This window comes from Pleurodeles waltl, chromosome 8, assembly GCF_031143425.1.
Source record: "Pleurodeles waltl isolate 20211129_DDA chromosome 8, aPleWal1.hap1.20221129, whole genome shotgun sequence".
NCBI lineage: Eukaryota > Metazoa > Chordata > Amphibia > Caudata > Salamandridae > Pleurodeles > Pleurodeles waltl.
The window spans coordinates 335,036,065-335,053,610 of NC_090447.1; the positions used below are offsets into that span (position 1 = coordinate 335,036,065).

At 46.8% G+C, this 17,546-nt stretch overlaps 1 protein-coding gene across 1 annotated transcript in view; it reads right to left on the reverse strand.

The window, feature by feature from the left end:
- Positions 1-9,759, reverse strand: part of LOC138249944 (amine oxidase [flavin-containing] A-like) — a 468,327-nt gene extending 458,568 nt beyond the window's left edge. Inside the window, exon 1 of the mRNA XM_069204200.1 lies at positions 9,601-9,759. Within this exon, the coding sequence (XP_069060301.1) occupies positions 9,601-9,646 (46 nt within the window). The 5' untranslated portion in view covers positions 9,647-9,759. The remainder of the gene's footprint in view (positions 1-9,600) is intronic.
- Between the last annotated feature and the right edge of the window lie 7,787 nt (positions 9,760-17,546).

A 17,546-nucleotide genomic window follows, 5' to 3' on the forward strand; every position in this document is an offset into this window, starting at 1 on the left:
AATTCCTAGACCACCACATCACAAGCTACCCTTTTTTAAGGGATCAATAACACCTAATCCAGGAGATAGGCTTATTATCCTGGCTAAAGTTAATCAGTTTCCTGAACTCCCAGGCACAGCTCCTTGGCTCTTCAGGTTGCTACATTATATAGTGTACTGCATTCGTGTTTTGCTTTTTCATTTCAGCTAGTCTTGGGATTGAAGCCCTACATTTGGAAGCTGTGGGGTAGAGGAAGGGAGGGAGGGAAAGAGGGAGAAAAGAAGAGAGAGAGTGAGGGAGGGAGAGAGAGAAGGAACAGAGAGAAGAGAGCAAGAGAAAGAAGGAGAGAGAAAGAGAGAAAGAGAGTGTGTGAGAGAGAGGGAAAGAAAGAGAGAACGAAATAGAGAGAGACTGGAGAGACTGACCCCAGGTAATGGTCTCTGATGTGTGTATGACTGCCTAGGCTCCATTTAATAGAGTATCTCAGTAGGTGCAGCAGTGCCACTTGACCTAGTTAAAAATCAGTTAAGCTGAAGTCATGACCCTTGGGGACTGGTGGAACCACAACAAATTTGCAAGTCACAGGTGGCCAAGCCTTCTGACCAGTACTGTGTTCATCCCAGGAAGGTTAGTAGTACAACAGAACACAGTAGAAGACAAAGGAAGATCCAAGAGTAGGGCTATTGAGGGTTGTTCCTACTCTACTGAACAGGTTAGGACTAATCCTGGACAAGACGTTGGAGCCACTGCTTGTGCAGGTCTGCAGAGAGGACAGAAGATGATGTGCATGCTGCCACAAGGAGAACATTTGCCAGTGTCTAGCAAAGAACCATGCACAAGCGCTTCCTAGGACCTGAATGGGACAGCCTGATAGACTGCATTTGCCATCAGAGATATGGTGTCACCCTTAGACAGCTGGCCACTAAGCAAGACCTACAGCACTGCACCACTGCAAGTACTGTGTATATCAGCTAACAAGAAAAGACAGCCTGCTTCATTCCTGACTCTCCTCGTGGTGAGGCCTTTATCTGTATCTCTTGTTGTTTTAGGGGCTAGTGAAAATCTTGACTTAATCCTGTGGTCACTGAAATAACTAGAGGAAGTTGCCCTAATTTCGGAACAATTAGTCTAAACCAAGTGGTTCCGGAGACATTGTCATTTAAACCTCTGGTTATAGCCCAATGCCCTTGTAGGCTCCAGCTTAGACTCTTTGCCACTTGGGTCCTCCGTGGTGTGCCAAGAAAACTGTGATGATAAGTAATTGGTTCTGACATACAGGCAATCTTACTCCCATCAAACCTTTGGGATAGCACCCTTGGCAACCTCTATCCCCAATTACTAGCTCACTGGGTACTGCACTACAGACCGAATACTGTACCCAAGCAAATGATACCCATGAGAACACACCAGAGTACCCCTGGACTGGACACAACCAGGGCACCCAAAGATGACTGCACTGTTTGCCAAGGAAAATGTGTGTGTGTTCTACAGTGAAAGGTTCAGTTGAGTCCGATTTTAGGACTTTTTAGATAGTGGTCCAAAACATTCCTAAACTTATACTACAAACACACCTCAAACAACTTACTCCAAAGGAAAGTCTAGAAACATGTTTCTGACTTTTTCTAAAAATAAATACAGTCATTTTAACTTGTGTTGTACTAAGCAGTCCTTTGGGCAGAACACACGCTTTACTACAGAAAAACATGAGCCACGAGCCCCAATCTTAATGTGATATCTAATGCTTAGTACTTAGAGATAAGAATACATTTGAGATCCTATCTCTGGCTCTCTGAGAACTTTACAATACCAGTATTAGTCCAATATTAAGTGCTGCATTTATTTATCTTGGATTCCCGCTTAATAGTGTACATTCCAACCACCCTTACACATAAGTATACATTTTAGTATTGTGTGTGGGACGGATGGGGGAGCAGCTGGAAAATGGAAACAACTTACACCTAAATGGATGGGGTGTAGAGAGGGTTAAGGAGGAGTTCGGGGAGGCACATGAAAATACAAACATCCACCTTCAAAAGAGTAATCCTACTGCTATTCACTAAAGCTACAACAGCCAAAGAAGTCCCAAAACAGGAGTACATGTATTCTAGGGCAGCTTTGAAATGAGTCAAGCACCACACATAGCCAGTCATAGGAACTGCAAAACCCTCCCATAGAAAATAATTGAGGAAGGGTCTTAAAATAACACCCCACACGAAATAAGGTGGAATGAATGAATAAAATTATTTTGATTTTTAATATAAATCTGCCTATTTTGTTTATCTTAAAAAAGATATAATTATAAATAATATACAATTTTAAAAATAAATAACCTTATTTTAAACATAAAATCAAAGTTTTAAACTTTTCAATTAGTTCTATACATTCATTCTATTATTAGATTTATATGCATATTAAATAAAAATACAAATGTTACTGAGTGAAGGTTGTTTACCTATTCCTTGAGAAATATTATTTCTAAATCACATAAATGCATTTTAATTAATATATTATCATTTAATAAGTCAATGTGCTGGAACCTTTATTATAAATAAATATTACAAACTATTTTACGTTTATATTTCATACTAAAACATATTTTATATATTTTTAATGTTTGATAAACTTTTCTACTTTTCCCTATCCTGTCCCACAGCGAGATCTCTTCACTGCGGCAGATGCCGCTGACGTATGAAAAGATTATAGAGTAACTTTGCACTTGTAAATCCTGTTGTCCTCCACCAGGGGCTGACGCCAAAGAAGGGGCCAGATGTACCAAAGGATTTTACCCATTCTGTGTCTATGGAAAAAAGCTTTCGTACATATGGCCCAAGGTAACGTACATTTAGAAATGATGAAAACCAAAAACGTGTAAACTTTATTTAGATGTAGTAGTAAATATACATATATAGCTGTACATTTACCTTTGTGAATAGTGTCCAATATTGGTGATGGAGATTACATATGATGGAGTGCAGGGTTTCAGATGAAAGCCAGTTTTTGTGGGAATCAAACATGTTCTGAATCCAGTAATTCTGCCGAACATGGCATGTTCCTTCATGGCCATAAATGTATCCGTGGAAAGATAAACAAACTTTCTGGTGCACAAGCAAATTCTATACAGCTACACAGCATTGTTTTAAAATATAAACGGTTCGTTGCATGCTTACGCTATTCCATGATTCAGTTGAGCCCAACATTTAGTTGTGCATTACAATAGCTGCAAATATTACAACCCAAAGGTATCTGGACCAAAAACGAAATGTATAAAAACTCAATAAAAAGTGGCAAAAGTTATGTAACCTTGTGACAACCTATTGTGTTTTTTTTTTTTTAATGGTTTCCTAAGAGACAGAGGCCCTCATTACGATTCCGGCGGGCGGCGGAGGCCGCCCGCCAGAATTCCGCCCTCCATAATACCGCTCCGCGGTCAGAAGACCGCGGAGGGTATTATGAGTTTTTCCCTGGGCTGGCGGGCGGTCTCCAAAAGACCGCCCGCCAGCCCAGGGAAAAACTCCCTTCCCACGAGGATGCTGGCTCGTAATAGAGCCGGCGGAGTGGGAAGGTGCGACGGGTGCTGTTGCACCCGTCGCGTATTTCACTGTCTGCAAGGCAGACAGTGAAATACATTTTGGGGCCCTCTTACGGGGGCCCCTGCAGTGCCCATGCCGTTGGCATGGGCACTGCAGGGGCCCCCAGGGGCCCCGCGACTCCCCCTCCCGCCATCCGGTTCCCGGCGGGAGAACCGCCAGGAACTGGATGGCGGGAGGGGGAGTCGGAATCCCCAAGCCGGCGCAGCAAGCTGCGCCGGCTTGGAGGATTCCTTGGGGGCAGCGGGAAACCGGCGGGAGACCGCCGGTTTCCCTTCTCTGACCGCGGCTAAGCCGCCGCGGTCAGAATGCCCCGCGGGGCACCGCCGGCCTGTCGGCGGTGCCTCCGCGTCCAGCGGCCCTGGCGGTTACAAACCGCCAGGGTCGTAATGAGGGCCAGAGAGTGTTAGATACTTGGCAACTACAGGCATTAGCAAATGGATATGGGTTAGCAGTATGCAATAGGTATTTCAGAATGACATGGCTGAAGAATTTGAAAGACTGTGTACTCCTGAACTTAATTTGCCTTCCAGGTTTGTCACGGTGATCCATCTAATTTAGAGCCTTAAGCCCTCTACAGCTGTTGGTCCTGATGGATTATCACATATGGTACTCGAAGCCTTTAAACCGTGGTGGGTGTCTGCCCAGTTTTTTTAGGGCTCAGCTAGACAGTGCATGCGCTGTCTAGCTGAGACTACTGAAATCTGTCAGTGGGCTTAGAGCCTGGCCGTTTCTTACCATTTGTTGGCTTGCATGCCACTCGCCTTTACAGCCTCGTAATTGGTTGCTGCAGGCCTAGCACCATTTCCGTTCCTGTCTGTGGAGCCGGGACCAAGCACTGATTGATAGAACTTAATTAGTGCCCATCCACTGCTTCTGACATGATTGAGGTACTTCTTTTTAACTTCAAGGGCCCTGCAAACAGAAGTTATGTGACTGGCAAAAATGTGATCAGCAGGACAAACAAAATTGCAAAGTTTTTTTTCTATAGTTAACTTGTTTCTTTTATTTTGCCAAGTCTGCTTTTCTCACTTTGAAATTATGTTTTGTTTTTGCTTGTGTGCCCTGTTCTCAAAAGATGAGGATTATTGTGTTCTAAATAATGCAAAGCTACATTGTTTCTTTATTATGTGTAATTTCCGAAACTATGCTTTAAAACATAACTGTGTAGTACACACCAGTCCACCCCACTCCAATACAATCCACCCCACTACAATCTATGCCAAGCTACCCCACCTCACCCACACAATCCACCCCACTCAATCCAATCCCCACCAGACCAATCCATTCACTCCACTCCAATGCAAACCACTCACCCAATCCACCACTCACCAATCCTCCCAACCCACTCCACTCAAATCTGCCCCATATGTCCCACTCCAATCCAAAACAGTCTGCCTCACATCAATCCAAAACAATCTGCCCCATTCCTTAACAATCTGCCCCGCTCCAATCCAAAACAATCTCCCCCACTCCAAGCTGCCCCACCCCAGTCCAAAACAATCTGCCCCACTCCAATCCAAAATAATCTAGCTCACTGAAATAAACACAATCAGCACCACTACAATCTACAAAAATCTGCCCCACTCCAATCCAAAGCAATCTGCCCCACGTCAATCCAAACCAATCAGCCCCACTCTAATCTCAAACAATCTGCCCACTCCAGTCTAAAACAATGTACCCTTTTCCAATCTGCTGCACTCCAATCTGCCCCACTCACTCCAAAACAATCTACCCCTCTCCAATCCAAAACAATCTGCCCCCACTCCAATCCACGACAATCAACCCCACAACAATCTGCCCCAGGCCAATCCAAAACAATCTACTCTACGCCAATCCAAAACAATCTGCTCCACTCCAATCCAAAACAATCAAGCCCCACTCTAATATGACCCATGCCAAACCAAAACAATCCGCTCCACTCAAATCCAAAAAAATCTGCCCAGCTCCACTCCAAAACAATCGATCCCACTCCAATCTAAAACAATCAACCCCACTCCAATCTGCCCCACTGCAAAACAAAGCAGTCAAGCCCCACTCCAATCTGCCTCACTCCATTCTGTCCCACTCCAATCCAAAACAATCTGCCCACTGCAATCTGCCCTACTCAAATCCAAAACAATCGACCCCACTCCAGTCGGCCCCACTCCAATCTGCCCCACTACAATCCCAAACAATCTGCCCCATTCAATTCTGCCCCACTCCAATCCAAAATAATCTGCCCCACTTCAATCTGCCCCATTCCAATCCAAAACACTCTGCCCCAACCCAATCCAAAACAATCTTACCCACTCCAACCTGCTCCAATCCAAAACAATCCACTCCACGTCAATCCGCCCGACTCTAATCCACACACTACAATCCAAAAGAATCTGCCCAACTTCCGCCCAACTCCAATCCACCTACTCCAACCCAAATCAATCTGCCCCAATCCAGTCCAAAACAATCTGCCCCATGCCAATCTAAAACAATCCGCTCCACTCAAATCCAAAACAATCTGCCCCACTCCAATCCAAACAATCTGCCCCACTCTAGTCCAAAACCAAATGCCCCACTCCAGTTTGCCCCACTTCAATCTGCCCCACTCCAATCCAAAACAATCCACCCCACTCCAATCTGCCTCACTGCAATCCAAAAGTCTACCCATTCTAATCCAAAATAATCTGCCCCACTCCAATCCAAAACAATCTGCCCCATTCCAATCTGCGAGACTCCAGTCCCAAACAATCTACCCCACTCCAATCCAATCAACCTCACCCAAATCCAGTCCACCCCACTACATCCCAATCCACCCCACTCTAATACAACCGACCCACACCAATCCAGGCCACCCCAATCCAATCTACCCCAGTCCAATTCAATCCACCTCACACCAATCGAATACTCTCGCCACACTCCATCCCAAACCAATCCAATCCAATCCACCCCACCTCAATCCAATCCACCCTACTCCAGCTCAGTCCACCCCACTCCAATCCACTCCACTACACCCACTACAGTCCAATCTACCCACTCCAGTCCAACCAACCACACTCCAATTCAACCCTCACATTTCCAATCTAACCCACCCCACTCCAGTCTAATCCAACCCACCCACTCAAATCCATTCCACCCCATTACAATGCAGTCTACCCTACTCCAAACCAATCCACCACAACTCAATCCACCCACCCCAATCCACTGACCCCACTCCAGTCCATTCCACTCCAATCCAACTCACTGAAATCCACCACCGGTCCAGTCCAATCCACTTTAATCCACCCCACTCCAATCCAATCCAACCCATGCCAAACAACCTTAATACAACCCATTCCAGTCAACTCCACCCCACACTAATCCAATTCAGTCCACTCCAATCCATCCCACTACAATCTACCACACGCCAAATAGTCCACCCCACTCCAAGGAGTCCACCCCTCCCCAAGCCACACCACTCCAACTAAATCCACCCCACACCAATCCATTCCACCCCACCACACTCCAATCCAAACCACCCACTCTAGTCCACTCCCATCAAATCCACTCCATCTAACCCACCCCACTCAATCCAATTCACCCCACTCCAATCCAATCCACACCAATTCACATAAATTCACCCCACTTTAGTCCGCGACACCCAATCCATTCCACCTCATTTCAATCCACCCCATCCAGTCCTCCCCACTCCTATCCACCGCATTGCACTCCAATCTATACTATTCCATTACAATCTACCCCTCTCCACTCAATCCAATCTACTCCAATCCGCCCCACTCTACCCCAATCCAATTCACCCCTCCCCAGTTCAGTCAACCCCACTCCAATCCACCTCACTCAAGTCCAAAACACCCCACTCCAGTCCAATCCACATCACTCTAGTCAAATCAACCCCACCCAGTCCAATCAACCCCAGTCCAACAGATCCAATCCACCCCACTCCAATCCAATAAATACATTCCACCCATCTCCAATCTATCCAACTCCAGTTCATTCTAATCCACCCCACTCCAGTCCAATCCACCCCACTCCAGTCCAATCTACATCACACTAGTCTAGTCCACCCCACCCAGTCCAATCCACCCCACTCCAATCCAATAAATCCAGTGTTAACCACTCCAATCTATCCCACTCCAGTTCAATCTAATCCACCCTACTCCAATTCACAGCACCTCAATCCACTTTACCCTAGTCTTATCCCTCTAATTCAATCCACCGACCCCATTCTAATCTAATCCACCCACCCCAATCCATTTCACTTTACCCCATTTAAATCTACCCCAGTCCACTCAATCCGCCCCACTCTACCGTAATCCAATCCACACCACCCCACCCTGCTCCAATCCAATTCAGCACACTACCTCCATTCACTCCAACCCACTGCACCCTATTCCACTCCACTTCACTCCACACCACTGCACTCTACAACACTCTGCAACTGTACCACTAAACTCTCTACAAAACTGTAATCCCCCTACTCCACTCTACGACACTGTACTCCATCAAATCCACTCGAAGAACACTATTCCTCCACTCGAAGAACACTATTCCTCCACTGCACTCTATGATACTCCATGCCACTAATTTTTAGCCATGCTACACAGCAGTCACACTGGTGTACAACATGGCAAAAACACATTGCCAAGTCAATAACTCTTGCACAGGCGAGACCTATTGGCTTTGCCATTGCTTGTTTACAAGTAACTAAGGAGGTTGTTTAGAATTTCGCAGATGTTCCGTGCAACCTTAGAGGTATTTTACATGTTTTCGACCTATTTAGAGTGTTTATCCATGTATTCACCTAAATAGAGGGGACGAGACATCGCCCAAGTTTTGGTGGATGTCCTGCATCCCCTGATTGCTAAGAAACCTATTAAGTTTTAAAAAAAGGTGTTAACAACATATGGGAGGTTGATCCTGATCCTGCCTATTAAGTATAAAGCAATAGCAGTTAGCAAAACGATACTGATAACTATTGCCTTTTGCCTACGTTAAGTCTTGTTAGTAAGGTGTTTGCCAGGGGAGTGATAAAACAGGCGGATGAACGAGCATCAAAGACCTCGTAACTCAGACGTGCTTTTAAAGGAAAAGGTCCACTACTGTTGTCGGAAAAAGCCTTCCAATGAGACATTACTGTTGATATTTTCGACCATAGAAGTAGGGGTGCCGTATAATATGTAAAAGATCGTGGGTTTGAAATGCAGAGAGGAACGCCCTCTCGTAGGAGGGGTGTACTCCTTTGAAAGGCCACTCCCTGAACCCACCTTACACAGCGAATGTGCTTGCTCAGGTATGGGAAAACACCACCCGCAGTCCGCATCCTTAGGATGTGCCATACATTAATCGCGCAAACCCTTCAAGGAGGTGAAACAACCGAGCTCTGCCGTGCAAGAACTTTCACAATGTATTGTGTACACTAAATTGTACCATTATTTTAACCCTTCCAAGCAACCGATCGTATAACAACATTCAATGTTACAGGATTTCAATCGAAATCTGAGAATAGTAACTTTTTATGTAATATGGGAATGTGATGCTTCTGCAGTGCTGTAGCTTGGGACACTTTCTAACTCTGTCAAGCGTGTGGCTTGAGAATCGGTCGGTTCTTCGGAGATGGCATGCGCAACTTTAACTCCGACAAATATTTAATAAGGTCTGCGAACTTCAAGTCTGTACAGAATGTGTTCTGCCTGTGTATATGTTGTGTATGCATAAACAAATATGTATATTTACGTGCATAAGTAATTATGCAGTTACATTTTGCACAGGCACAACACCAAAGAGTTTGGTGTGACTTTATGACTACTTAATCGCAATAGCAACATTTTTATAGAAACATATGCAAAGCTTTTTTTAAAAGCAACCGTTAACAGATGCACGAAACATTAACATAATAAGAATAAAATGAGCTGCTTTTTTTAAACATTGCCTTTCAATTGGCAATGCATTGCATTGGAGCTAATAAAAAACCTTTCTTTTCTGCTGCTCATAACTTTAAAATATAAAGAGCGCGCGTGTCCTGCAACTTATAATATACGATTCAAATGTGAGACAAACCTGAGATGCCTCCTCCAATCACAATCACATCGTATTTGCTGCTCATGGTGCTTCGGGCACTTACTCCACTTCCTCGCAATCTCTCTGAATGACCAGACTCTTGAGCTCCTTCTGTGCACTGACCCGCGAGCAATGTTGCTAGCAGGAACTCCCTGCCTGTCAGCCTTGCCAGGTATTTTTAAGAAAACAAGCTCAACTTGCCCAAAGAAACCCAACCCAGGAAAAAATGAACCCGGTTGAAGCCACGCTCATATAATGATGAAATGTGGCTAGAAAAGTAAAATTGAATACTACGTTGCCATTCAATACAAAGCACCTTTTTTGTCTTTTTTTTGTGTCTTCTAATACACTTTGCCTCAATGTTTTCCTTTTTTGTATTATATACATGATTGTGAATATGATGATGAAGATAATTATTTGTAACATTAAGAAAAAAGAATAATAAAACTTATAAGGCAATAAACCTTCACATCCCTGAAACATATCTCTCCACTACCTGTCTTATTTAAATCTAGTTGTGACATCATAAGTCTCTTGTCAATCAATCAATCATAGCATTTTTAAAGCGCACCACTATCAACCCATAGGGTATCTGCGCGCTGAGGGTGTTGTGTCTCTGTCCAAAAGCCACATCTTGAGTCTCCTTCCGAAGTCTGCCAGGGAGAGAGCTGTTTGGAGGTAGAGAGGCAGGCTGTCCCAGGTCTTGGCTGCTGTGTAGGAGCAGGAGCAGCCTCTGCTGTGGCTGCGATGGATGCGTGAGGTGTGTGCGAGGTTTAACGAGGCAGAGCATAGTTGTCTTGCTGTGATGTAGAAGCTTAGTCGATGGTTGATGTAGGACGGCCGTAGGTTGTGGTGAGCATTGTATGCAAGTGTGAGGATTTTGAATTGGCATCTCTTTTGGACAGGGAGCCATTGGAGGTTCCCGAGGTGTCGAGTGATGTTTGAGCACTTGGGAAGGTTGAGGATGAGTCTGACTGCAGTGTTCTGTAGAGTTTGGAGTCTTTTAAGTAGCTGGGAGGACACTCCGGTGTAGAGAGCGGCTGGTTATCAGGTCATGCATGACTGTCTTTCTGGTGTCAGTAGGGATTCATTTGAAGATGCGGCAGAGCATACAGAGGATGCAGAAGCATGAGGAGGCGACTGATTCATGGATAGTTGGCAGTCGAGGAGGATGCTGAGGTTTCATGCGTGGTCTTATGGAGAGGGCATTGGCCCGAGTTCTGCTGGCTACCAGCTGTGGTCAAATATGGAGGTGTTCTTCCTGAAAATCAGGACTTCCGTTTTGTTGGTGTTTAGTTTGAGCCAGCTGTTTTTCATCCATGTTGCTACGTTGGTAATGGGATTGTGGAGTTTGGATTTGGCATTGTGTGGGTCTTGGGTGAGTGAGAGGATTAGTTGGCGTAGGAGACTATATTGAGTCCATAGGATCTGACGATGTCTGTGAGGGAGTGCATGTAGATGTTGAACAGGATTGGGCTGAGGAAGGATCCTTGGGGTACACCACAGGTGATGTTCTTGGGTGTAGAAGTGATGGGAGGAAGGTGGATGCTCTGCTTGCAGCCTGAGCGGAAACAGGAGACCCACTTAAGGGTGTTTTGTTGAATGCCTGTTTTGTGGAGTCTGTTGAGGGGAATGTGTTGGGAGACTGTATGGAAAGCTGAGGAGAGGTCCAGAAGACTCAGAGTTGCTGACTCTCCTTGGTCGAGGAGGGTCCTTATGTTGTCCGTGGCTACGATCAGTGCAGTCTTGGTGCTTTGGATGGTCTGGAATCCTGATTATGAGGTGTCTTGAAGGTAGTTTCATTCGAGGTAGTCAGTGAACTGTTGGCTCATGGCTTTCTCAAGCACTTTGGCCGGGGACGGAGAGTAGGGAGATCAGTCTGTAGTTTTTTGAGGTTAATGGGGGCGGTAAAGGGTTTCTTTAGGAGGGGTCTGACCTCTGCGTGCTTCCATTCATTCAGGGAGGTTGCCACAGAGATGGAGGTGTTGAGGATGCAGGTTGGTTCCATGCTAATAGTGTTGGCTCCAAGGTTGAAAAGGCAGTGGGGGCAGGGGTCAGTGGGTCCCCCGGAGTGGATAGATTACATGATGGCTGCAGTGGTCTGTGTGGTAATTGGGGACCTGGGGTTTAATGTGTGGTTGGTGTTTAGGGCCTGAGAGACGTTGTCAGGGCTGGAGGTGGGGGTTGGGGGTCAAAATTGTTGTATATGGTGGTGATCTTGCTGTGGAAGTAGTCTGAGAGGGTGTCGCAGAGTTCCTGGGATGGGTGGATGTGGTTTCTGTGGCTATCAGGTTAGAGAATACCTTGATGATTCTGAAGAGTTCTTTCGTGCGGGTGGCTGCAGTGTCGATGCAGGCTGTGATTGCTGCTTTTTTGCTGCCTTGATGTGGTGTTGGTAGTTGTTGAGGGCTGCCTTGTAGGTGACTCGGTTGAGGGGCCCTTTGTCATGCTCCATTGTTTCTGGAGTCGGTGCTAGTCGCATTTGGAGTTTCTGAGATCCAGAGTGTACTATCTCGCTGGTTTGGAGGTGTTGTTGGTTTTAGCTGGTTTCAGTGGGGCGACTCTGTTGGCGGATTTGGTGATCCAGGTGGTGAAGTTGTGGACAGCCTGGTTGAGTTCGAGATCTGCCATGGGCTTGGATTGTGCAGTGCCTAGGGCCCGTGCGGATAGGGTCTCAGTTACCTTGCCCAATCTTTGGTGGGGGGGTATTGAGGTGCTTTGAAGTGGTGTGCTAGGAATTGGAGATGGCACAGTGGGTGATGACGTGGTCAGTCCAGGTGAGTTCAGTCACGTGAGTAAAATTGATTCTGTTGCTAGAACTGAATATGACACTAAATTGTACCATTATTTTAACCCTTCCAAGCAACCGATCGTATAACAACATTCAATGTTACAGGATTTCAATCGAAATCTGAGAATAGTAACTTTTTATGTAATATGGGAATGTGATGCTTCTGCTGTGCTGTAGCTTGGCACACTTTCTAACTCTGTCAAGCGTGTGGCTTGAGAATCGGTCGGTTCTTCGGAGATGGCATGCGCAACTTTAACTCCGACAAATATTTAATAAGGTCTGCGAACTTCTGTGTCTGGCTTCATACTGGGTTTAGTGACCAGTTGCGTGAGGCCGATGTTCCTGGGGTTCTCTATGAGGGAAGTGGAGTTGGTGCCGTTCAAGCCATTAAGGTGGAAATTGAGATCGCCGAGTAGGACATAGTGGAGGAAGTCAATGGAGAGGGGGTTGATGAGCTTGGCGATGGCATCGCAGAAGGCTGGGCATGGTCCCGTGGGCCTCTATGCAAGGAAAGAGCATTGCATGGTGGTGTTGGCATCAGGTGTTCCATGAGGGGAGTTGGGTGATCGTCAGTGATGGAGCACTGGATGGTTTCCTTGAAGATGATGGCGATGCCCCCGCCATGTTTGTTGGTGCGGTCTCACTGTGTTATCTTGTAGCCATCAGGGGTGGCGATGTTGGGGTTTGAGGAGGGTTTTAGCCATGTTTCAGTGATGATGGCAATGTCCGGGTTGTGGGTGGTGATGGTGTGCCAGATTTCTGTGGCGTGTTTGCATAAGGAGCGTGCATTTAGCAGGATGCTCTGAAGTGGTGCTTGGTTGCTCGTAGTCTTCTGTGTGAGTGCAGTGTGAGCATTAGTGTGCGCAGGTGGGCCCGCGTTGCAGGAGCAACAGTAGTGTAGGCAGGTGGAGGGTCCTTTGCTTGAGTGTGGGGAGGCCATGAAGTAGCTATTTATGGGGTGTTCAATGTTCAGGGCCTGGAGCTCCTTGGTGGTGTAGCGATGGGGGGCGGGAGGACCAGGAGTGCTACCGTTAGGCGAGGTATAAGCGTGGACAGGCACAGATGGGCTTGCCTTTGGTGCGCTGGCAGCATGCCCACTGTGTGCATCCACTGCACGGCTGCGCTGCGGCCTCCATTATATGTCCTAGGTGGTCGGAGGGGCCAGGGTGGGAGGCGGGAGGGCAGGAGCAGCAGTGGGACGAAGGAGGTGTCGGCAGGGACATCGCAGATGCAATCGGGCTCAGGAATGCGGGCAGAGCTGTCGCAATCAGGCTCAGGAATGCGGATGGAGCTGTCACAAACAGGTTCAGGAATGCAGGCAGAGCTGTAGCAATCAGGTTCAGGAATGCAGGTGAAGCTGTCACAATCAGGCTCAGCAATGTGGGCGAAGCTATTGCCATCAGGCTCAGGAGTGTGAGCGGAGCTGTCAGCAGCAGGCAGGAAGTCCGTTAAGTGGCTTGGGAGCTGTGACTGGCCCAATGGGTCAGGCACTTCTTACCGAGAACACGCTGTGGCTTCCATCATATGTCCTGGGGTTGGGAGGAGTCGGTGGGGGAGGCGGGAAGGTGCGAGGACGGGAGCGGCAGTGGTGCAAAAGAGGCATCAGCAGGGGCATCAGCAGATGCAATCAGGCTCAGGAATGTGGGAAGAGGTGTTGCAATCAGGCTCAAGAATGCGGGTGGAGCTGTCGCAATCAGCCTCAGGAATGTGGGCAGAGCTGTCACAGTCAGGCTCAGGAATGCAGGTAGAGCTGTACCAATCAGGCTCAGAATACAAGCGGAGCTGTCAGCAGCAGGCAGGCAGGCCGTGGAGCAGCTGGGGTGCTGTGACTGGCCCAATGTAGTATGAATGTGGCATAGGTACTCAACTGTAATAACTCATTACAACTGAGATTTGCTAGTGTTACTACCTGGACGTTCTACAGTTGCCATTATTGATCCCTGACTGATAATTAAAGAAAACAAAAGTAGAAAAGTCATGTTAAAAATGGATTAATGTGATTTTATGTATAGTTCTATTTAGGTAACTTGTCCAGGCCTTTGCAGAAAATTAAACCGTGAAGACATGGCCGATATTTTTCTCTGGGAAAAGTGGCTACCCTGTTTGTGAGATCTGCTATAGTACCATAATGCTACAACTGAGGTTGCCGGCTGACCAGTATTTTACCAGCATGATCAGTATTTTCATGCTACAATGGGTAAAAAGTAATCTGTAAAATAATTAAAATTCAGTACATTTTCCACCTTTGAAGTACCATCGTAAAGCAAAACTCACAAAATGAAAACACATCAAAATAATTTTATTGCTGTATACACTGTTCTTAAATGGTTTGTAAAGCAACTAGAGGCTGAAGTGCTGTGTTAAAAGATGCACAGGATTTTACACAAAGTATTGTTTGGGTATCAGCCCCTGACCCTCCCTGAACCCTAAAACACACACAAATAGTCACTGTAGTATGTTGTAAAATAACCAACAGCTTTAAGAACTTCAAAACAGAGAGAATAGAGAGAGTGTGTGTGTAGAATTTTGTTTGTGTGTACATGTAAAAATCTTAGGTGAAATCCGACAGACACCTCACCATACCTGATTGATAGCACCTGTACCCAATTGTCTACTAGACATTCATTTATTGGGGGAGTGGGTGTAACACCCCAAAGACCCACCCAACCGAAGCTATGCCCCTGCAAGTATATGTATTGGCAGAACCGTATAAGTGCATCTTGTAGTTGACAGCCACATCTCAGCCCACCTGAGACACCTACACTGGCTACCCGTCAACAAAAGGATCACCTTCAGGCTCCTCACCCACGCACACAAAGCCCTCCACAACAAGGGCCCTGAATACCTCAACCGTCGCCTCACCTTCTACACGCCCACCCGTCAACTTCGATCCACCAGCCTCGCTCTCGCCTTAGTCCCTCGCATCCGCCGAAACACTGCAGGTGGGAAATCCTTCTCCTACCTGGCAGCCAAGACGTGGAATTCCCTCCCCGCCCACCTCAGGACCACCCAGGACCACCTTGCCCTCCGGAGGCAGCACAAGACCTGGCTCTTCGAGCAGCAGTGACCGCCCCCCCCCTCCCCAAGCCTTGAGACCCTCACAGGTGAGTAGCACGCTGTATAAATTAATATGATTGATAGTAGTGAGTATTAAATCATTGACAGGGCTTATTAAATGGAAACGGGGCAGAATAGTCTGTAATTTCTGGCTCCCTCTTCAGCCGAGTTGACTGGGCCTTGATTCTGTTCTTTCCTTTCATCAACCCTCAGCTTTTGTCCCTGCAACCCAAAAATCTTTAGAATTGATCCAGAGAGAAGAGGATCTATTGTGTAAGTTCTGTCAGGGCTGTTCTTGAAATGCGAAGAGGAGCACAAATAACGGCCATGTCATGTACTAAGTAGCAGAAAAAATTAGAAGCCAAACCACCTCACTCCACTCCTGGTGTCAACCAGACTCTGTTCAGAGGTACAGATATGGGACTAAAACCAAAAGTTGAAAAGAAGTGAGGTAAATGAGAAACAAACAGTGTCTGGGAAGGTGACCACTGGTACTGGAAGGCCGAATCAACCCAAGGAACAAGAAATGCAGGGAGGATACTTCAGTGTGGAACCTCACTGTGAGAAAGGGCACAAAAACAGAGAACATAAGCAAATTAGAGGTAACAATAATGCTAAAGAGAAGACAACAGGACCAATAGTAAGCTTGCAGGCACTAATGGTGATGCATATTGTGACTAGGCCTAGGGCACATTAAGAGTCCTTCTCAAGGCCAGAAGCTGTGACAAGAGGTATGTGGATGTTTCTTGCATGTCTGCAAGGTAAGTATGAGGACGCCAAGGAACGTCAGAGGGAGAAGAGCATTACAAGGAACCTGCCAAGCAGATTCCAGTGAGGGAAGAAAACAACAAAGGTATGGCCCACTAATAACAGATGCAACCTAGAGCAAGAGAAGTAAGCCTTAGCAATCACTACTGCCAGATATCAGCTTACCTAATGTTCTTGCCCCAGTAGCACTGCATGCTAGAACTGCAGGAAACAGTCTTAAGGTGGTTGGTGGTACGAAGAAAAGTCAAGAGTGATCCTGAAGTGTTAGCCCTTCTGTTCCCCCAGCCTCGTCAGCCCACTGGTACTGACAATCTCCTGTGTCCCATGTGCCATATTCTCCATCTCTTCTGCTGGTTAACCCTCAATCTCCTCTTTAGGTGTGAGATTTTATTTTGTACATCAGATAAGTCAAACAATACCTTATTACCCCATTTAACATCAAGGGACATGCAAGTACCATCACCCACATAATTACCTCACCTTTTATAATGTGGTGTAGGCTTATGAATGCGGATAGGGTCTCAGAATGCTGTCTATGAAAAGTCATAACCAAATGAGGTGCACAGGACCTATCAGAGGCATCATAACTTTTGCAAGTCACCAAATAGTTCAATTGACACTGACTGATCCCAGATTCAAGGACAGTTTCAACTTCATACTCCTGTGACCCTTCTACCAAGGCCATAGGAGGAGGACTTGAATAAGTGGAAATGCTGTCCTGGCTTTATCTCGGATACATTAAGTACTTGGTGCACCCTCCAGTGATCTGGCAGACACAGCTTGACTATCGCTAGACCCACCTACCTCAAAATGGGTAATGGAGCTACAAGTCTTAGGACCTGATTACAAGTATGGCGGTGGCTTTTGCACCGTCACAGTTGTGGCGGTCTGACCGCCACATTACGAGGTTGGTGGGCAGCCCCTCCACCCTACCACCGTCTCCATTGGGATCGACGGTGGCAGAGGTCAGAATCAGCCAGGGCGGCGCTAAAGTCAGCACCACCCTGCTGATTATGAACTGGTTCTCCACCAGCCTTTTCATGGTGGTTTCATCACCATGAAAAGGCTGGCAGAGAACAGGTGCAGGGGCCACAGGGGGGCCCCTGCACTGCCCATGCACTTGGCATGGACAGTGCAGCAGTCCCCCTGCGTGGCACCCTCGCAATGCTCACTGTCTGATGTGAGGGTGCTGGTGCTCCCTGAGGGTTGCAGCATTACCGTTGGCTCGATTACGAGCCGGTGGCAATGCTGTCGCAACTCTCCCACTGGGTTGACGGGCGGAAACCTTCGTCAGCCCAGTGAGAAAGCTGTACTGGACCCAGCGAGGAGG